This window comes from Labeo rohita, chromosome 22, assembly GCF_022985175.1.
Source record: "Labeo rohita strain BAU-BD-2019 chromosome 22, IGBB_LRoh.1.0, whole genome shotgun sequence".
NCBI classification, from domain to species: Eukaryota; Metazoa; Chordata; class Actinopteri; order Cypriniformes; family Cyprinidae; genus Labeo; species Labeo rohita.
In genome coordinates, this window is record NC_066890.1 from 55,787,311 (window position 1) to 55,809,570 (window position 22,260).

The 22,260-nt window shown below is 36.3% G+C and overlaps 2 protein-coding genes and 1 long non-coding RNA gene across 3 annotated transcripts in view; all 3 read right to left on the bottom strand.

Moving 5' to 3' along the window:
- Positions 1-11,263: 11,263 nt before the first annotated feature.
- Positions 11,264-16,249, bottom strand: LOC127153321 (uncharacterized). The gene is made up of 5 exons (XR_007825251.1): positions 16,019-16,249; positions 15,553-15,655; positions 15,370-15,481; positions 11,850-11,962; positions 11,264-11,591 (listed from the first exon to the last, which is right to left on the bottom strand). It is a non-coding gene; the product is annotated as an uncharacterized LOC127153321 (long non-coding RNA).
- A 2,131-nt stretch (positions 16,250-18,380) lies between these two features.
- On the bottom strand, positions 18,381-21,890 carry LOC127153318 (natural killer cell receptor 2B4-like). The gene is made up of 5 exons (XM_051094347.1): positions 21,758-21,890; positions 20,861-21,169; positions 20,628-20,753; positions 19,659-19,720; positions 18,381-18,564 (listed from the first exon to the last, which is right to left on the bottom strand). The coding sequence occupies exons 2-5, from the start codon at positions 21,156-21,158 to the stop codon at positions 18,514-18,516; spliced, it is 537 nt and encodes a 178-aa protein (XP_050950304.1). The 5' UTR covers positions 21,159-21,169; positions 21,758-21,890; the 3' UTR covers positions 18,381-18,513.
- A 192-nt stretch (positions 21,891-22,082) lies between these two features.
- LOC127153319 (SLAM family member 5-like) overlaps positions 22,083-22,260 on the bottom strand; it is a gene marked incomplete at its 3' end in the record, with an annotated part of 44,541 nt that continues 44,363 nt past the window's right edge. Inside the window, exon 3 of the mRNA XM_051094348.1 lies at positions 22,083-22,090. Coding sequence (XP_050950305.1) covers positions 22,083-22,090 — 8 coding nt within the window. The remainder of the gene's footprint in view (positions 22,091-22,260) is intronic.

The following is a 22,260-nucleotide window of genomic DNA, read 5'->3' on the forward strand; positions in this document are numbered from 1 at the left end:
TACTTTTTTACCTCTACACTTGAAAGAGATATTTTGAATTTGTAACCCATTTAAACCGCTAGCTGTCAGCAATTCATACTCTTTTAAGCTTTTATTTTGATGAAAACGGCACTAGAGTTTTTATTTTGACGGCAAACTCCAGCGTCAATGAAAACGCACCGCGAAAAGAGACTTGATGAAGAAAATAAGCCATTTTGTGCTTTCGTTTGACAGATACTATGCCAAAGCATAATGGCCCAAACACTTTAATCTTTAAAGACCTTTTATGTTAGAATAAGAAGTTTAAATGTAGTTTAAACACTACACTTTTTTGTCCGTACACCTATTGTTTTATATCGTCATGTGACCACGATAATATCAAGACAGTTCTGCTATCGCGATAACACAATATTGACAATACGGTTCCCTACTACAATTAAACTACTAAACCCATTAGAGCAATAGAATAACAATGAATCTGTCTTTATTATTATTTCCATCATGTGTGTGTCAGATCATCATAAAGCACAATAACACAAAATAATTAACTTACCACTTTAGGTTCATTTTGTGTGTAGAATGTCGGATCAGCATAAATGATCTCTTCATCACAAGTCTGAACTGTTTCATTATCAGCAACAACAACTGTAATAAAGTAAAAAATAAAATGCATTAAACAAAACTAAAATGTAACTATTTTAATGGCACCATCTAGTGTCATACAGATACACAAACTATATATTGTGATTATACACACACAAATGGTCAAATCCCAAAATACTACAGAAATATTTAGTTATTTCTTGCCTTCTTGATCAGTTTTTCTTTTTCTCCTGCAGATGCAGAAGATCCCGATTGCAGCTGCAATAAACAGAGATCCAACAAGAGCAGCAGAAATCAACACTATCAGAGAGACTGTGAGTGAAGTAAAGTGTCCATCCAATGCTGTAATAATAAAGAAGTGAATGTGTCAGTATGATCTACAACAAAATACATTGATCAGGTCAGTAAATAAACGCATATATGAGCACTGCTGTACCTGAACATGTGTGACAGAATTTGCTGATGTTCAGATGTTGAGTCTTATTTGTTGAGACTGAATCGTTGATCACACAGCTGTAGCTGTTTTTATCCTGATATTCCACCTCCAGAGGTAGAGAGAGACTGATGCTGAGATCAGACACACTGATGCTGGACAATAAACTGCTTCCTTTGTACCAGGAGAGAGTCACATCACTCACATTCACCACTGAACACACCAATGAACAATTCTGCTGTGAAGATGATGATGATAATGATGAACAAAGTGAAGAGTTACTGCTGATGACAGGAACAGGCAAACCAGCTGAAAACATGAGAGAATGAACAGAAATATGAACAAATCAAATCTTATCTTAAGTCGTATTTTCACTTTAATTTACTGACTGAATGTTAAGTGTAAATATTAAATAAAACAAAAGCATGTGAAGGCCAGGACAAATGATTTCTTCTCACCACAGACAAAAACACTGAATGTTTTTGGTGACAGCTTTGCTCCAACAATCTCTAGTTTATAGAGTCCAGCATGTTCAGTTGTGATGTTTGTGATGGTCAGAGATCCAGTCTGTTTGTCCAGCTTCAGCCTGTTTCTGAATCTCCCATCAGGACCAACAAACGTGGAGAAGATCTGCTTATTTTTCTTCATTTTAGCAATGAGAAATTTATTTCTAAAATACCACATTATGTAGTCGTCTTTATGCATTTTAGTAAAATCAGTGTGAAGAGTGACAGAATCTTCCTCCATCACTGACACTGATGCTGTTTCATTTGTTTTAGCACCAAACACACCTGAAGAACATGAATATGGACAGATTAAAGCTCCTTTTGTATTATAAAGCCTAAAATCAGCTGTTGTTTTATTGTATATATAAACTGAATACAGCAGCAGATATGCTGACATATATTTTAAACTCATGCACTCTACAGAAAAACCAATGTGTGAAGTAACTTACATATAAAAAATAAATACATGATAATAATTATGTCTTTATTTTAAAAACAGCTTTTAATTTATTCTCATAGGCAGATCATTGGACAGAACAGATTCCCTGTGTCTGATTTCCTTAAGCTGCTTTTAAATGTCACGATTTAGCTCAAAAGGGAGTCTAGCGAACGTTCATATAATTTCATATCAACTCTAAGAAATGATATTTTCTTGGCCACACAAAATAACTTTCTTAAAGTACCGTTGCATTAGAGCATGTAGCTTGAATCGGAATCGTAAAGGGATTATTAATTTACAAGGCAGAATCAGAATCAAAAATCATGTAATTTGTACACAAGAGTTTTATTAACTAAGGACTAACACATAACTAATCTAAACAAACATGAAATTACTCATACATGGGGGAAGGGCGAGAAGCAGTTAGAGAGAGACAAGGAAATTAAGCTATGAAAGAGTCAGTTAACCACCTGAAACCATCAGTGCTGTCTACAGCTTATACTAAACCTCTGTTTTGTTTAGTTAAATGTACGATACTTGCATTGCCTTGGTCGTTGAACAAGTGTCCGAATGCAGTCTCGGGTGAAAGTCTTGGTTTGGAGCAGTGGTGGTTTTGGAATCACGATCATGTTCTTCCGGGTCTGAAGAATGATGAACTCCAAAGATGTTCTGACTCGATGGTGACTGGGAGTTTCTTCCCATGTGAAAAGTGAAGAAGAACCAAGAGCTGAGAGGGACCCAGCTGAAGTCCTGTAGTCTGGGGAATGGAAAGACAAGGCCGCAAGGCCTGTCGCAACTTAGAGAAGTCCTGACAAGTTCTAGCTCATCCTCCTCATCCTCCTCATCCTCTTAGGTTCTAGAAGAACTCATGTGAGACGAGTGAAGAAATGTCTGTTCGAGGACATTTCCATGAAGATGAACTCCGGGGTTGAGTGAAAATGTCTGGCTCTTTGTGGTCGAGAGCCACAGCTCTATATGTTGGGGCCTGTCGGGCCTGCCGAGCACGCCCTGTGCTGGCTCAGGGTCCCCGTGGGTTCCTCCACATGGCCAGCAATCGGAGGATTTTTGCAGAAGAGCGAAGAGAGAGAGAAAGCATGTGCATGATGCTTTTAAGGTTTCTGCTACATCTCCAGGAGGTCCGAGAGCCAATAGTGACGTTCACTTTTGGAGGGAAAGTTTATGACTCTTTGTCTGTAAGCATGGTATTTTGCATATGTAATTCGATTGGGTGCTGATGCAAAAACTACTAAGGATTTTTAAAACACTAATATGTTGCAAAGTGTAAGGCCTCAAATCGCCAAAAGAGAAACAGCATCACTACATTCCAGAGAAATCTAAAGTTACCTCTCTGACCAGCCTGAGGAATAAACTTCATTTACAGCCATCCCTATGGACTCTTAAGAGAGTATTAGAATCTTCTGATCCCAGCAATAACACCTCCTTGTCTGGATCAATCCTGTGTTATCTCCCCACTGGACAAGACACCCCCATGCAAACCACATGGTTAATGGTGCTCCTTGACCATTCTGCTGATACAGGAGGAGACACAGAAAGAGAGCGATCAGCCAGACCCAACACGAGACCCAAAAGAACAATAAAGTAGTGATAGAAGAAATCTCCCCCTCATCTGAGGCCATCTCGAAAACAGATGGCCAGGGCAACTGCTGACCAGCTATGCATAAATTGCTAAATTGAATAAACACGAAAGACAGATTTACATTGACACGTCCAGCCTGCAGGGTTCACAAGACCCACCCATCTCCCTTTGCCCCATTGATGAACGCACACGAATGCGCATCACGAATTACATTTGCATTACGAGTTTGGAAGAACTATTTTTTGAGTATTGCTGTTAGAGCAACAATATGCATTAGTAGTATGTTTTTTTTTGCCTCCTATATGCTAGGTGTGTTTATTGTAACCTACAAAGCTAACCAATGTGTGTATAACCCGTTACGTAGACAAAGTTATTAATGTGTATGAAAGATGCCCGATGTTTAGTGTTAAATGAGAGCTCATTATATTTCCAAGATGTTGACGTAAATGGATAGTTGATATTATGTATGATGCTTGCATTACAACACTTATTGAAGAGATTTACAAACTCTTGCAGAAAAGTTGCCTCCACATGACAGAAAGACATTATGCTAAGGCATGCACAAATGAGCAACAGTATGAATGGAACACAACTTTATGGGATGGACGTCGTCAGCCCAGTTAAATTCAAATGTCCAGAACAGCCTTTCACCTTTCATCTTGAGCTCGCTCTCATCAGCACTCCCTGCTTGACCATTACGCGACTGTGCCATCCAGATCTTTACAGAACCAGCTAAAGCTTTGTGAAACACTCAAAGTCTTTGCGCCCCGCAACTCCAACTTTCAAAGAACTTTCAGCTTGGTAACGAAGCAACCAACCAAAGCGTGAATGGCTGGAACTGCCTGAACAGCCTGAACTGCCGAACATCGCTGAACTCCTTGAAACACCGAACTGCTGGGCCAGCTTAAAACGCTCTGACAGTGTGAACCGCTTGAGATGCTTGCAACGAGAGAAACACTTCACCAGCACTCACCTGAGCTCCGAGAGCATCATCTGTGTAACCAGCCAACCAACCAAAGCTTCATCCAGCCTCTCGAACTGTCCAATCACCACCGAAGGCTTCCCAAAGACTTCCAAAGAACCAGGCAACCAACCAGAAGTGGCATGATTCCCTCTGCTAAGACGAGCCCACAGTGGAAAACCCATTTAGATCAGAGTGCAAGTAAAACAAGGTGTCCTTAATCTCTTGCTGAACTGGTGCTAAATCTCCTTGAGCAGCTAAAAGTCAAATATCTGCTTTTGTGCTCTTCTCAGGTTGAAATAGCAGATACTAGAAATTTTGGGATTCCATTCAAACTCAGTAATTCTTCTACCTTGAACCGTATGCGTGTGTGAGTGTGTGTATGTGTAATGCCAACCCAGCAGAGGGAGCACTCACCCGAATACTGACTGCCTACACTTCCTCTGCTGCTTCCACATTCACTTCCTGCTTGGGACCATTTAAACAATGACCATGTGCTTGCTCCTTGCAAAGTATTGCCAGTTCACCTGAACAAGGTCAGTCCACGCAGTTTGTCAGTCCCCGCCACGTTATTCAAGCATCCTCACGATGAACCCACGCAGCTGAATGTCTCCCGACTACCTGAAGAAGAACAGGAGAGGCGTCGACAGAATCATCTGTGTTTCTACTGCGGTGAAACAGGCCATCGTAGTCTGGGATGCCCATATAAACCTCAAACCAACCCCAGGGTAAATATTCAACATTTCTCCCTACTCAGCAACAAAACACTCACACTACCTGTTTCTCTCAAGACTGATGCTCTGTCTCTTGAATTAACAGCAATGATTGATTCTGGGGCCGCGCTAAACCTGATCCACAAGGACATTGTTACCAGATACAACATTCCTACTCAACCATGCACTCCACCCATCCAGACCAAGGGTATCAAGGACACTCTCATTGGCAAATGAATAACTCATAGAACAAAAACCATCAAATTGCAAGTGAACCTATTACATCAAGAATCCATTACTCTCTACATTGCCTCATCCCAATCATTCTGGGATTCCCCTGGCTCTCCATTCACAACCCCACCATTTCCTGGTATCAAGGTGAATTAACTCAGTGGTCACAGTTTTGCTTCAATAACTGTCTTACCATAAAGCCTCAGCCATGTCTAACCACAAGCATCGAGAGCCCGAATACCCAGGTAAAGGTAACAATCCCCACCTATTATCATGATCTGTTTGAAGTCTTCAGCAAAGTCAAAGCCACACAAATTCCTCCACATCGTCCTTGGGATTGTGCCATCGACCTGCTCCCCAATGCCATGCCTCCCAAAAGTAAGGTTTACCCGCTATCCAGAGCTGAAAGTCAAACCATGGAAGAATATATTTAGGACTCTCGACTCCGGCTTTATCCGTCCGTCTACCTCTCCCGCTGCAGCTGTTTTTTTCTTTGTAGCAAAGAAGAATGGAGGACTAAGGCCCTGCATCAATGAAATTCACCGTGAAATTCCATTACCCACTTCCTCTGGTACCTTCGGCCTTAGAACAATTACGGGAGGCCACCATCTACACCAAATTAGACCTACAAAGTGCCTATAATTTAATCAGAATCAAGGAAGGTGATGAATGGAAGACTGCTTTTCTCAACACTAGGGGGCACTATGAATATCAGGTCATGCCCTATGGGCTTGCCAACTCCCCAGCCGTATTTCGGCCAATGCCCGATCATGTCAGAACAGTCATTTCCCGCCTACTGAAGAACCAGCTCTACGTCAAAGCTGAAAAGTGTGATTTTCATGTGACCAAATGTCTTTCCTTGCCTATCACATCAACCATCACGGAGTCAGGATGGATACACGCAAGGTCCAAGCAGTCACTGAATGGCCCCAACCCACGACAGTAAAAAAGGCTGATGCCCTCTCAAGAAGCCACAACCTCCCTGCCGAACCTCTAGAACAAGAAGCCATCAGCTGACTGTCATTCTAGGCCTCCAAATAAATATCATGGAGGCCCTCGTGTCCTACAGTGGGTTCACGCCTCCCTCAGTGCAGGACATCTCACGCACACTACTACTGACAAAAAACTCAATTTTGGTGGCCAACCATGACCACCCTCATGCCAATGGACAGGTCGAACATCTGAACCAAGAAATCGGTCGATACTTGAGAGATACTTGAGAGTCGACAGATCGGACTGCTTAACTGTTGCTGACCCTTTGTTTACATGTGTTTGTTTAAACTGCTATTCCTAATAAACAACCACACATGGGTTCTAATTCTGCCTCAGCATCCACGTTACAGTATGTGTGTGCCAATTTTAGTAGTTTAGTTCATGCATCTTAGAGTAGTTCAATAAATTCTTGTTTTATTGGAAAGAACATTGTCTTGTTTCTTATGTTCACAAAGTAATGACTGTGCCTTAGATTTTGCTACCTAGCTCATAACAACCAAATACTTTGTTTGTATTATAATCCGATGGCCACAGGAATAATATATACACCCAGTTGGTAAGATATCCTAAGTTAAACATTTTGTTGGACGAACAGTTGATAAAGTGTAAACTACTAACTCTAACTACTACCCTACTAACTACTAACCATTGATTCGATTCCCAATTGAATCACTTAAATTTGATCTAATTACTCTAATTTTACTACAAAAGCTATCAACATATAATATACACCATCATTTAGATGATCAAAATACAAAATCAAAAAGACCAAACTTGGCATAGCTAAGTTATACTACACTAGAGATCTATCATAACAAATGCATATAACAGTGCATAATGAAAAACACAAAATTACAAGGCCATAATACTATACACAATGACCTTGGCTATGTGTGATAGGAAGATCAAATAAAGGTTTGCCTGTGAATGAATAAAAGTATTCATTTCGTCCCTGCAGCCAGTATGTTTCTGATTATTTTTCATTTAATGAATAGATTTTTCAAAGTAGGGGAAGATTCTCACAAATATATACTTTTGTTATTTCATTAATTTAAAGTTTATCAAATCTCTCTAGCAATTCTGGTTGCCATTTGGTAAATATCCAGAAGGGAAATTCACTGGATACAAACTGTTGACACCCCATATGAATTAATGAAATATTTTTTTTTCCTTTCCCAGCAGCCAGTGTAATAAAAGAATAAATAAAAATACAGGGTCAGGGGTCTGTGATTATTTGTTTGCTTTGTTATCATGAAATGGAAAACAGGCCATACTATAAACTATAATAATAATAATAATAATAATAATAATAATAATAATAATAATAATAATAATAATAAAACTTGTATAACTTACTGATCAGGTGCCACCTGCAAAAACAGAACAAAAACATGTGAAATATTTTTTTAAACCATTCACCGAAAAGAATGATCTAATAAGACCATCTACTGAAAACTCTCAACCTCATCTGGTTTGAAAAACCTCCCACAGCAGCATATGACCCACCTATTTTACATGCACATGCTCTGAACATGTCTTGGGGGGAAAATAAAGTATATATTGCATGTTTGTTTTTTGTTTTTTTTTTTTTTTTTTTTTTTTTGGAAGTCCATCTCATTTATAATGTTTGTATATATATATATATATATATATAGTTATAGTGTAGGAACCAGTTAAAACCATCTGCCATCTCATGGTATCCCTTTTATTCTCAGTCAAACTGAAACCTTTTTTTTTTTTTTTAGAAATGTGGTTTGATCTGTTTGATGGAGTTTGTAGGTTAGAGTGGACATTCAGTGTATGCGTGTTTGTAGGTGAACAGTATCTTCCTGTCCTGCTGCTAGCTTTTATGACTCTTTAATCTACAGAGACAAACCATGATGAGACACTTTGTTTGACAGATGGAGAGAAACTAAAAAACACAGTGATTATTTTGCCCATATTTAATAAATCAAGTGTCCATTCATGCAGGCCTCATCAGTCAAGCTCACATCAGCTCAGCCCAGGGCCGTTTCTAGCCAATTTGATGCCCTAGGTAAAATCCCTAATAATTTAATGTACCAGTATTTTAAATTGGCCTTTTTTGCATGGAGAGAAAAAAAAGTGTTACCTTGCCAAAGCACTGTCAGAGCCTGTTGATCTAATGTTGTTAAGTGCTACAAATGCAAACTTTGCATGCAACAATCAGGCAGCAATTGACAGCGCTCTGATCCAATGGGATACAAGCATTGTCAGATGGACAGTACTCTAGCTAGCCCAATGATATTGGGGGACCAGAGGGAGCGGCAGTAATATTTCAGGGTGACATGCCACTCTTTATCGCAACCCTGCTAAAATGTAAAGCCAGCACGTGCATTCATTGTCGCCCCCTTCCAGCTGGTGGCGCCCTAGGCCCTAGAAACGGACATGGCTCAGCCAATCCATTTCTGCCTAGGTATACAATGGCTAATGCTGCTTTCATTGTGTTGCTCAGGTTCTCCTCCATCACCAGCTTCTCATATCATCTGCAGTCAGAGCTCTTCAAATTCAAGTTACAACACATTTGAGAGTTTCATTACATTTGAGACTGTAATACACTGTTATAATGGTTTTATCCAACCAAATTTGGATGGGCAGGGAGTTCTTACATGCAATGATCAATGCCTATGTTAGTATCAAAGTCAAAGTCAAAGTCAGCTTTATGTACAGGACATACAGATAATTAAAATTATGTTACTCTCAGCCCCTTGGTGCAAAGAGATAATATTAAATACAAAAGGTAGAATTTTAAAATTACAAATAAGTACAGATAAATAAATTTACATACATAAATTTACATAAATAAATTTACATATAATAATAACACCACAACACAATAACAACAATATACAAGTAAGGGTAGGGCAGAGAGTGCAAACCAAACAGTATAGTGTAAATGAGTAGTGCAAATGCAACAGTATAGTGCAAGTGGAGCTTATAAATATGATAAAGTGACAGAGAGCAGTCTTATAACTGACAGAGAGGTAGGTATGAGGTAGCTAGCAGACCAATGCTGCACAAAGTGACTGGTGCAGGTTTGTGGGTGTGTGTGAGTGTGTGTTTGCGTGTATGTGTCAGAGTTCAAAATGTGCGTGGGGAAGAAGAGGGGCGTGGGGGCAGAGCCGGAAGAGAGTTGAGCTTCCTGACAGCCTTGGGTGGGTGGGATCAGCTTATGCAGAGGGCTTTTCGGGAGAGACGAGTGCTGTAGATGTCCTGGAGGGAGGGGAGAGGGACACCAATGATTTTCTCAGCTGCTCTCGCTGTACATTGGAGGGTTTTTCGACAGGAGGCATTGCAGACTCCAAACCACACAGTGATGAAGCTCGTCAGGATGCTCTCGATGGTGCCTCTGTAGAAGGTGCACATGATGGGGGCTGGTGCTCTTGCTCTTCTTAGTTTGCGGAGAAAATAGAGACGCTGCTGTGATTTCTTGGCCAGTGCAGTGGTGTTTTTCGCCCAGGAGAGATCATCAGTAATGTGCACACCCAGAAACCTGGTGCTGCTCACTCTCTCCACAGACACACCGTTGATGGTCAGAGGAGCATGATGAGTGTGCGCTCTCCTGAAGTCAACAACAATCTCCAACAACAATCTCCATGTATATATGTATAGGTACGGGATATAAATGGGTTTCATGATATGCAGTTGTAAAATATGTCTATGCAGGTTTGTCTGAGTCAATGTGTGAATCGATTATTCATCTGTGTCTCTCACCATCACAATCATCAGAACTGCTGAAAGAACTTAAGTTTTACTGTCACTGGTGATTATTATTGAATTGTTAAATGCATTTTCCTTTAGGGTTTTTGTCAACCATATAAATTAGTAAGTTAGCTTTGCATTAAAGTTTTAAGCAGATCATCTTGATCACATTTAAATTTACGTCTTATGATCATGGTCAAGTATGGTGTCTTAATGTGTGTATGTAATGTCACATAAATTTCACTTGCATAACATGATGCCACAATATTAGTCAGTTTTTAGTCAGTGAACTCTGTAATGCTTACCTGCTGTTGCTCAACCCACCAGATGGCGCCATTTCTTTAACTCTTGCTCCCTTTTTGCCGCTGTTTCTGTATTCTAAATAGGTTCATGAACATGGACTGAACCCCTGTCAATCGTGTTTATGACGTCACGACGCTCGACCAATCCGCTTACGTGCAGGCAGAATAAAAGGCCCTGTTCACGTTTCTTGAGTGAAGGTCGGTGTCAGAGAACACGTTGTGCTTTCAGTTGCTCCCTTTAATCTATATTTAAATTTGCAAAATGTATTATTTTGAAACAACTTTAAGTATATTAAGTGCATTTAATGTATTAAAATTGTGTTAAAATGGACCCACTTCAAGTACATTTAGTGTATTTTAACTATACTACCCTTAATTTTATTTAGAGTACACTTAAATGTTGTATTAGAAGTGCATTACAAGCTAAGCTAAGCTAATAATTAATGCATTTACAGTATATTTTAAATATAACATTAGGTCATTTATAATGTATTTTCATAACACTGAAGAATTCACTATTAATATATTAAAAATATATTTTACAAAATCATTTAATATACCAGAAATATAGGTTTAATATATTAAAAATATACATTTAAAAAACCCATTTAGTGTGCCAATAATACATTTTTTTTAATATTAAAAATATACTTTTTATAACAAAAGTTTAATATATTACAAATATAATGCAAACTACTGTTTCTGTAAAGACAGTATCAAATACACATTTTTAAAAGTACAAAACTTTTATTTAATTTGACATTTTTTTAGCCAAAATATGTTCTCAAAAATAAAGATAAGTGATCTGCAGAGCTCCATTTAACACAAAATAAGAATAATAAAAAATAAATCATAAAGCATTTGTAGGAAACTAGCAATTTCATCAAACAATTGAACCACATATGGAGCCACAGAAGACAAACAAATGCATTTTTAACAAACTAGCAATAGCCAAACAGTTAACCAAGAACTGTAACAACTCAAACATCACATCTTCTTCATCCTTCCAGTGGAGAGTGACTGTTCTTTGAGGTTGACTCGTTGTTGCACTTCCTCCAAATGAGGGCCCGCACCTCAGACACTGTCGTCTTTGGGAACTCTTTTATCACAGTGTCTGTGAAAGGGGAAAAAGAAACTGTAAAAATTTCAGCAAATTACAGTACAATTCAGGACTGTAAACCCTGATCCGGCTTGTGTTTTCACTGGCAACAGTACCCTTTCTTGATAGGCTTGGTCTATGCTGGAAAGCAGCGAATGTCCACCATTCTCACATAATGACTATGCTAATGGATTTTCTATATGGTTAAGCATATACAAAAACACAAAATAATTATTACAGTCATGAATTTATTATCATAACTTTTTTCCTTACCATTTCTGAGGACTCAGCAAGAGACAGCTCACTGGAACTTGATCTTGAGCTGTATGGGCCTCTTTTCATGGACTCTAGGACATCTTTGAGAGATGATACAATCCCAGGAAACTCTACAAGACAAAAATAAATAAAAAAACAACACACATTTGAGTTCTTCATTTTTAGTTAATCAAGGTCTATTGATTCAATAAAATGTATTTTCTAAAGAAGCATTGCTGTAACTTTAAAACTTTTGTTGTGCAAAGACAGGAATTTCTAAGGATAATGGCAAGTTGGTTACGGCTAATAAGGTTTTGTTACATTTATAAATATAACAAACGATCATATACCATAATGGTAATGTGGCTAAAAAAGGTTACATTGCCTTATATTGACATAGCTGTTAATAAAGAGTCACCAAGATGACTTTTCCTTTCCATACTGGCTGTGGTACCCTATCAAAGACAAAAATACTCTAATATATATATATATATATATATATATATATATATATATATATATATATATATATATATATATATATATATATATATATTAGAGTATATACATACACTACCGTTCAAAAGTTTGGGGTCAGTACAATTAAGAAATTAATACTTTTATTCACCAAGGATGTAGTAAGTTAATAATTAAAAGTTTATTAAAAGTTAATAATAAATAATTTACATTGTTATAAAATATTTATATTTTGAATAAACACTGTACTTTTTAAACTTGTTATTCATGAAAGAATCCTGAAAAAAAAAAAAAAAAAAAATCACAGGTTCCAAAAATATTTGGCAGCACAACTGTTGATATTATCCAACATTGATCATTCTAATAATAAATTCACATATTAGAATGATTTCTGAAGGATCATGTGACACTTAAGACTGGAGTAACAGGAATAAATTCTATTTTAAAGTATGTTAAAATAAAAAACATTATTTTATATTGTAAAAACATTTTGCAATATTACTTTTTTTTTTCTATATTTTTAATCAAATAAATGCAGCCTTGATGAGCATAAGAGACTTCTTTAAAGACTATTACAAGTCTTACTGACCCCAAACTTTTGAACGGTAGTGTATATATCAGAACATCGGAAATATTTCGGAAATATTTCTTCAATAACAATTAAATATTATGTTAATAAATGTGTTAAACAAGTGTTTAATAATCAATCTATTGGGTAGGTTTAGGGAAGAACTTTGCTGTCCCAAAAAGGCAGCATCCATTTACATTTTTTAATAAATGCTTGTAAATATATTTTTGATATTTTCACATATATATGTTGCCCTAAAGTACAGTCATATGGTTGTATAGATGGTCACTCATTTTTTTTCTATGGATGGATGTTTACATAACCAACAACGACTCTAACCCAGCAAACACAGAACGTTCCCCTAACGTTCCCCTATGGTTCCCGTTTGGTTATTTTTTTGGGAACCAAATGAGAACGTTCTAGGAACGTTCCCTGTAGGTTCTCTTTTTAATAACCTACAGGGAACGTTCCCAGAACGTTCCCTGCAGGTTATTTTTTGGTTTAAATTTATAACCTAAAAAGAACCTTCCCAGAACGTTCCCTGCAGGTAATTTTTAGGTTTTATTTTTAGAACCTACAGAGAACGTTCCCGGAACGTTCTCTGTAGGTTATTTTCAGATTGCATTTTTACAACCTACAGGGAACGTTCCCAGAACGTTCCCTGCAGGTTATTTTTAGATTGCATTTTTACAACCTACAGGGAACGTTCTGGGAACGTTCCCTGCAGGTTATTTTTTGGTGTAATTTTATAACCTAAAAACAACCTTCCCAGAACGTTCCCTGTAGGTTATTTTTAGATTGCATTTTTACAACCTACAGGGAACGTTCCCAGAACGTTCCCTGCAGGTTATTTTTTGGTTTAATTTTATAACCTAAAAACAACCTTCCCAGAACGTTCCCTGCAGGTTATTTTTAGTTGTCATATCAGTGTAAACTAATAAAAACTTGGCAGATCTTTCTGATCATTCTAATGTTAAAATGTATTCTTTTTAATCATAAACAAACTATTTTTTTGCAGAATTTCATGTCTAAAATAAGCGTTTAATAAAGTGTAGACATCAAAGTGGTCAAATCGAATTATAATTATAATATAATTCCAATTAAGCCAAGGTTAAGCGTAGTCAGAAAATCATATCATTAACACTGGGTTTGTTTGTATATTTATTTTCTGCGCGCCTCTGATCTGCACGCGCTTCTCTAGCACGCGCTCAATCCTGCCTTCCACAGAAAGCCGCGCACCCGCGTAATTTAAAAATTAACGGTCATTTCGTTTTACTGACTGACTAACATTCGTTGATTGATCGCTTTAATGAATAATTACTTATAATTAATATATATACGAGAGTAAATATTGTGATTTCAGGGAAATTTGACACGTCCAATTGAAGAGAACATGATGTTAACGGAGAAGTTTTTGTGTACTGACCAAAAGAGAGAAGCACATCGTCGTTAATTCAGTGGTAAGAAACGAATGTAATATTATTCTAAGTCAAATAAATGTATTCGTTTTCAATGTCTGTAAAAATAAAATTCACATTTTTAAAATCCAATATTTTGTTGAAGTCAGTGTTATTTGGTGCTTTAATAAACAAAATCTGGGTTATGGTACTTCTAATCTTATATATTAACGAATAAAACAAATCTAGGATATTAAAGGATAATTTAATGTCATTTTATGGTGGCTAAATGTGCTCTAAATATCTGTAAGGATTAAACAATAGTTTAAAACAAGACATGGTTTGTAGTAGTGATTATTGAGGTCCACATCCGTCCGTCTGCTTACTACGGGACGCGGGAGTGCTGACATACGGCAGCGGTATCGGAGTGAAGAGGTTAGGAGAACGTTCTGGGAACCTTCAGAGAACTTTCAGGGAACCTTCTAGGAACATAAATAGAATGTTCCCTATTGGTTAGCCAGGAAAGTTTTCTTAACGTAAATAGAACGTTCCCTGCAGGTTAGGGGAACGTTCTGGGAACCTACAGGGAACGTTCTCGGAACGTTGCGGGAACGTTCCCGGAACGTTCCCGATAGGTTCCCAGAACGTTCCCCTAACCTGCAGGGAACGTTCTATTTACGTTAAGAAAACTTTCCTGGCTAACCAATAGGGAACGTTCTTGGTAACGTTCTGGGAACCAAAACCTAACGTTCCCAGAACGTTCTGGGAACCAAAAATTGTTAGCTGGGAAAATACCCAGTTAATTTGGCAAAAGGATTCAAAATTGGGTAGATCTTACCAAAATCTACATTAGCAAGTCTTACTAAAATATACTTTTGCATATTTCAGTCTACTGAAGGAACCAGTTGGACACCTGAAAGAGAACATGCTTTATGAATCTTCTTCTGAGATGAAGTGGCAGCCAACCATTAGTCATATTAAAAAAAAAAAAAAAAAAAAAAAAATTTATATGAAATGCAAACACTGCTTACTCTTTTCCTTGATTGTCTCTGCTCTGTATTTTCAAACAGCTCAGTGTCAGTGTTATCTGAGTCACCTGACATTGGAGTAGAGGTTACAGGTGCTTTCTGTCTTTGCAGGTTCTGGAGGTCTCTTTTAAGTTTGTCTCCCATTGCAGCATCAGCTGCACTTTGAGATGTACTTGCACTCTAAAAGCAACACACTAAAATTAACATTTCATCAATAAAAATAAAAATAAATAAATAAAAAAATCTAAAACCTTTATGGCTTCAGGTGGTTTTTCCCTTTCTCTGCAGTGGTCTTCCAGATGTCTTCTCCTCTCTTAAAAGCATCTCTCTTCATGATTAAGTCTTTGTAAACGTCTGCAATTACACACACACACACACACACACACACACACACCATTTCATTTAATTTCACAGTGTACAGTTATTTGATTTGATGGTAGCTGGTTGATCTACCTATAGTAAGTTTACTCTTTTTATGAGTAAAGACAACAGACAACAGACAATGCTTTTATACTTGAATCAAACAAGAAAAGTCACTTTATAGAATAAGCATCAGAAGTTTCTAGACCTAACGTTAATAAGTGTTGCTGTTAACGTCAAAGGTCCACGTACTAACATTGAGATATGCACACTGTCCACGTGGAAAAGTAGTTTATGCACCCAAAATGTTATCTTAAAGCTAGTCGCTAATAGGTAACAATAATAAACTTAACTTACCACCAAGTAGTAGTATTTTTGCTGCCAGTATCTTGCTCTGTCCATGTCGGCCGCGACTTGTCAGGCGCACCGCTATTCTGAGTTGTTCGCGGGAGCTGGTACTCTGCTCGTCTGTGTTCTCTTAAAATGATATCGGTGCTGTCCACTATCTCCGAGTCAGGGAAATAAAACAAAGCATAGCTAGGAAACGACATGATTTCCGTTGAAATATCATATCCGTTACCCGCTCAACTTGTGCTCATCTCCTTAAAATCTGTGATTGGACAATTGCCTGCAAATTGTATAGCTTGTTTCTGATTGGCCAAATTGAACTGCAAGGAATTGGCTGTGATTGGTCAAACTGAATGCACTGCTACAAAAAAAAAATAAATAAAATAAATAAATAAATAAATATATTTAAGTACTGATGATACAATCATTATTATTATTTCTGTCGCCTGACCTTCGGATGAAATGTGGCACTGAAGTGACGAAGTAATGAAGACATACAAATCTTACCTGCATTTACAAGATAATAAGATTCCAAAAACTACGCATAAGAATGCAATTGCATATTCATATAATGTATGTATTACCGTTTTTATAAAATATATTAAATGTTACAAATGTTTATCAAAAAAATATTTGAAAAGCAGTCTAATGTTCATTACATAAATATTTAATATAAATTGCAGTAGGCCTTGCAAGTTACATATACTGCCAACACAATACACATAATGTATACATTAAATAAGAGTACATTAAGTATGTTTTCTGTAGGTGCACCAAAAGTTTAACAAAAGTATGCTGTTGTTTTAGCATAATTTTAAAAAGTGTAATTAAGCATATATTTACTACCAAAGTATTTTTAGTATACTTTTTGTAAATATATTCAATGTGCATTTATTTCTGCATATTCCGTAAAAGTGTAATTAAGCATGTATTTGTTACAAAAGTACTTCTAGTATACTTTCGATAAATATATTCACAATATCTTTGTGTTTAGCACATTTCTTAAAAGTGTAATTAAGCATATATTTATTATCAAAGTACTTCTAATATACTTTCTAGAAATATATCTACAATATATTTGTGTTTAGCACATTTCTTACAAGTGTAATTAATCATATATTTATTACCAATGTACTTTTATTATACTTATTAGAAATGTATTTGAATTGTACTTCATTTTAGCACATTTATTAAAAGTGTAATTAAGCATATATTTATTACCAAAGTACTACAACTATACTTTCTGTAAATATGCTTAAATGCGATTTAGTATATTTTTTCAAATAAGCACGTTGGTAATACAAATGTATTAAAAACACACTATTTAATTTCAAAGCATTTTTAATACTATTTGTCTTTTTCATGTGAGTTCTGATGATTGTTTGTTAATGTAGCCATTTTTGGTTCTGAACTTTGTTCTTTGTTTATTGATTGGACTATTCGTTCCGTTTGATAGTCAGCATTGATTTAGCGCCAGGATTTAAGTCTCCTGTCAAGTGCGATCAGTGCGTGTAGACCAGGAGTTCTTAATTCTGGCCCCTGAGGTCCATTCTTGTTTAGCTTCAGCCCTAATCAAACACTCCTAAACAAGCTATTTAAAATCTTTACGATTACTATAATGTTACAGGCAGGTGAGTTTGATCAAGGTTGGAGCTAAACTATGCAGGAAAATGGATCTTGAGGACAGAAGTTGAGAAACCCTGGTGTAGACCATTGAGCGCTACACTTTAACACTTGTTTCCGGTAACAATTAGCCATGGTTCTGAGTTGTTTATGCTAGGCTGCTATATTGAAGTCCCTTTATTTTGTTAAATTAAGCTGTGTTTTTTTTTTTTTTTTTTTTTTGCTTTTTTAAGCAGCTTGCCAACAGCTACAGGTGGTTTCTTTATTGTTAGATGAAGAATAGTCGATGCCAGGTGTTTTTTTTTTTTTTTTTTTTTTTTAAATTTTTTTTAAATAGTGTGATCTATTTGAAGCGTCGAACACGCTGAAGATTTTGTTTTGTTTCTGCGTTGTTTCTACATTTTTCTTTTAGGTCGTTAGCTTAGTTTTGGATTATTAGTTGCGTGACTTGTTTGGGTTTGATTGTGTACCGAATATTGGACTCAGTACATGTTATTCTGTCTCACTATTTGCCGCTGTTATTTGCTCACAATAGTAATATCTCACTTAAATGTTGCGCAATTGTCCCCCTTTTTAACATCAAGCGCGTACCGGCAGACATATCATAGACATCAGTAGTACACTCCATATTCAATTTTATTTTGTAAAAAACAATTATATATATATATATATATATAAAGAAACAAAAAAAAATGAAAGCCAAAAGAGCACAGTGAAGCGTAGGAATAATATGAAGGTTAGGTTATGCAACTGGGCAATAACTAAATCGAAATACATCAGACATCACAATAACACTAAAATATGTGATACCAAAAGTGAAAATAAAACCGAGACATCGTGGAAAACAATAAATGTAAGATTTGTCCTCAAGAATTATTTGATCATCTTTTTTTTTTGGGTACATTTTCATACAAGTGGTCCGCCTTTGGTTTCTGCAAAGAAAAATACAATCAATCAGGAATCTTGCTAATGCAACAGGCAATTAATAACCTCAGTAACATTGTTATTCTCTTAATTGCCTTAAGTATGCAAACCTTATTAACGGAAAACTTAATCTATAATAAATACTTGCCGTTTTGTTTAATTTTGAAAAACACAACAGATGCTAATATGTAACTTGGCGCAGCAAGAAGAAAATGACATCAATCCCGTTCGTCACATGACTTTCTATGCCGCTAAAACATCATACAGATGATTTAAGTTCTTATGGTTAACAACAAAGACAAACAGTCTCTGCAGCAAAGATACTTGTTGCAGCGTGTCTACAAATCAACCAGTGGCTGTTGAAGCTGCATTTCACCTCATGATCATGAACCGCAGAGCAGCTGCAGTTCGAGGTCGGACTTAAGCACTGGTAACATGGGTTTAACAGCTTTGTGGCCTACTTTCTTTCCTGTGATGATATACTGGTATATAAGCTAACTTTGACTTTTTGTGTCATTTTAGTGTAACAAACCAATTCATTTAGAACTGTTAACATATGAACAAATGATAATTTAAATTAGTAGGCCACAAACCACATTCTTAACACCAAGTTTATGATGTATGCAATTAAGCAAACAAACAAACAAACAAATAAATAAATACAATAAAGTTTCATTCAGACAGCATTACGTCAAAAACTATAAACTCTGCGTAAACTAAAAACTCGTTAATGCAACTACACAGCTCCATCGATTATAACGGTAGTAATCTAGTTCAGCCAAAAAATACACCGCACACACCCGGTGTAGATAAGAGATTGAGCAAGTCTGTTTGTGGTTTTAGGTTTATAAAATTTTATTGGATTATATTAATGTTTTGATGAAAAAAGCATGATTATGAAGGACGACTGCGGCAGATGGCAAACATTATTAAATGTTTTACTTGGCTTGTTTATGACCTAGGTTGAAGTAAGAGGATACTGTTAAGGCTGAAAGTCACCACCGTCTGTCCTTTTATGAGAAAAAAAAAAAAAAAAAAAAAACTTCAATCAACAAACTTCAATCACACTAACTGACTGCAATGACTTCTTGCAACTTCTTACCGTTTTTCTTGTTCTTGGTTTACACAGTGCTGAATCAGTTCTGTCTTCCTCTTGGATCTCGACTGCATTAACAATAATACACTCATGCGTTAAAATGACCAGGTTTTGAATCTTGCTAATGCAACAGTCAATTAATAACCTCAGTAACATTGTTATTCTCTTAATTGCATTAAAGGGGTCATCGGATGCTAAGTTCACTTTTTCATGTTGTTTGAACATTAATGTGCATTGGCAGTGTATGTACAAATCTATCCTATAATGATAAAAATCCATGCAGTGGTTTTTAATTTATCTGTAAAAATAATATCCCCTTTTTCAAATCAATGATCAGATGGTTGACACCGACAGAGGAGTTGATTGACTGAGCTCTTACCTTAGGCTTTGAAAGTCCAGTAACTTTCCTTGTTTTGATGCCAGAGCAGGGACGTAAATTAGAAAAAAGATTTCAATGTAATAAGAACAAGTGGTCACATTTCACCCAACATCTACTGAAATTCAGTAGATTACATTTGTTTGTGAAGGGAATCCGCCTCCCGATCTACGTATATCCGTCTATGTTAGGGCGAATCATTCATGATCCAGTGTATAAGCGTTTTTTTATGAATCTTTGCGATCGCCTTTTCTTTTTTTTAGTTAGGAAGTTTAGCGGCTAAACAGCTAAATGCTGAATCAAGACTGTCTTTCCACTTCCTCATTTGCATTTAAAGGAACAACCCCTTAGAATGAGATGATTTTTGCTGAGCTCATTTTGACAAGGTAAAAAGGGTGTTGTTTTACAAAACCATTGAGAATTTTTAATCAAAGTATATTAGAGACTTTTCATTAAGACCCTAAAGAATCATATCAACTGGAAAATGGGCAAATGACCCCAGTATGTTTTCTATAATATACTTGCCATTTTGTTTAATTAAAAAAAAACAAAATCAAAAAGATTAATATTTGTACAGATAAATTGTTTGTCCTCCTGACCTGATTTTCTAAGTCTTTTGCAGATGCAGCACATCACGACTGCAGCTACAGTCAACAGAGATCCAGCAGCAGTAGAAATCAGCACTATGTACAATAAAGGTAGGGATTGTCCTGCAGTGGACAATTCTGTAATGGACAAAATGAGCCATTAGTGTGAATAAATCTTATCTGATCAAATGCTATCAAACATGGATCAGCTCGGTAAATCATTGTTAATATCAACACCAACATACCTGCACAGGGCCAACAGAGTTCACAAAGGTCCAGATGTTGAGTCTGGTTGCTGATGGGATTGTTGATCACACAGCTGTAGGTGTTTTTATCCTGATATTCCACCTCCAGAGGTAGAGAGAGACTGATGCTGAGATCAGACACACTGATGCTGGACAATAAACTGTTTCCTTTGTACCAGGAGAGAGTCACATCACTCACATTCACCACTGAACAATGCAGTGAACAATTTGATGATGATGATGATGATGATGATGATGATGAAAGATTTTGTGAAGAATCTCTGGTGATGTTAGGCATGGGCAGATGAGCTGAAAAACATGAAACAGAAGCAGAATATAAAAACAAGTTAAGCTCAGTCATCAGCATTAGTGGTATAATGGTAATTATCACAACAAAAAAATATGAATCATCCCTTGTTTTCTTTTAAAACAGAATGAAATGAGGTTACGATGAGGCACCTACAAGGGAAGTCAATGGGGTCAATCTGTAAACATTAAAATATTAATTTTTTTGCAAAGTTATGTCTAATTTTACAACTTAGTGGCTTGACAAGACAATGAGACCATAAACCCTAAAGTGACTGGAAAAAAAAAAAAGTCTGATTAAAACAGCTTTACTGCACAAATTTACTGATTTTAACAGAAGAATTAATATTTTTATTGAATTATAAGCTTCACATTTCTGATTTAAATAAAAAAAAAAGAAAAAGGAAATTGACCTCTGTTGTAAGCGCGTCGCCACAACCTTGGATTTTTATTCTTTTCTTAATGAGTCAAAATTATTTTTGCAGTAATCAACCTTATGCCACAAATTATGTCCATAATTATTTGAACAAAATATATTAATTTAATAAAACAGAAATTTGTGAACGCTCAACAAATAATGTCTCAACTCACCATAGACAGAAACTGAATGATTGAATTTTTTTTTAATTTTGATGGTGTCATTCCACTAATCTCTACTTCATAGAATCCCGCGTGTGAATCTGGTGTGTCCGCTTGTGATGTTTGTGATGGTCAGAGATCCAGTTTGATTGTCCAGTTTTAGTCTGTCTCTGAATCTCCCATCAGTACCATTACTTGTGAAACTTCCATAAACTCTGTTGTATTCAGCTATCAAATATTTTTCAGCTCCAAAACTCCACATTATGTCGTCATGTGTTTCAGTAACATCAATGTTTAGAGTGACAGAATCTCCCTCCATCACTGACACCGACTCACCAAACACACCTTTAAAAATAAATAAATTATTAAGAAGTTATAGGAGTTTGCATTTACTAAAAATAAAACACACTGTACACTTTTTATTATATTTTATGTAAAATACATATTTTACATAACAGCTTTTACCCTAAATTTTATATCAAATTGAAGCCTTATCTCTAAATAAGTTATGTTCC

Excerpts from the sequence above, each read along its gene's own strand:
- LOC127153318 (XM_051094347.1), bottom strand. The coding sequence starts at position 21,158 with ATGCCTAACATCACCAGAGATTCTTCACAAAATCTTTCATCATCATCA. Across the intron at positions 20,754-20,860 it reads ACTCTGTTGGCCCTGTGCAG|AATTGTCCACTGCAGGACAA; the intron begins GTATGTTGGTGT and ends TGTCCATTACAG. Across the intron at positions 18,565-19,658 it reads AACCAAGAACAAGAAAAACG|AAACCAAAGGCGGACCACTT; the intron begins GTAAGAAGTTGC and ends TTTTCTTTGCAG.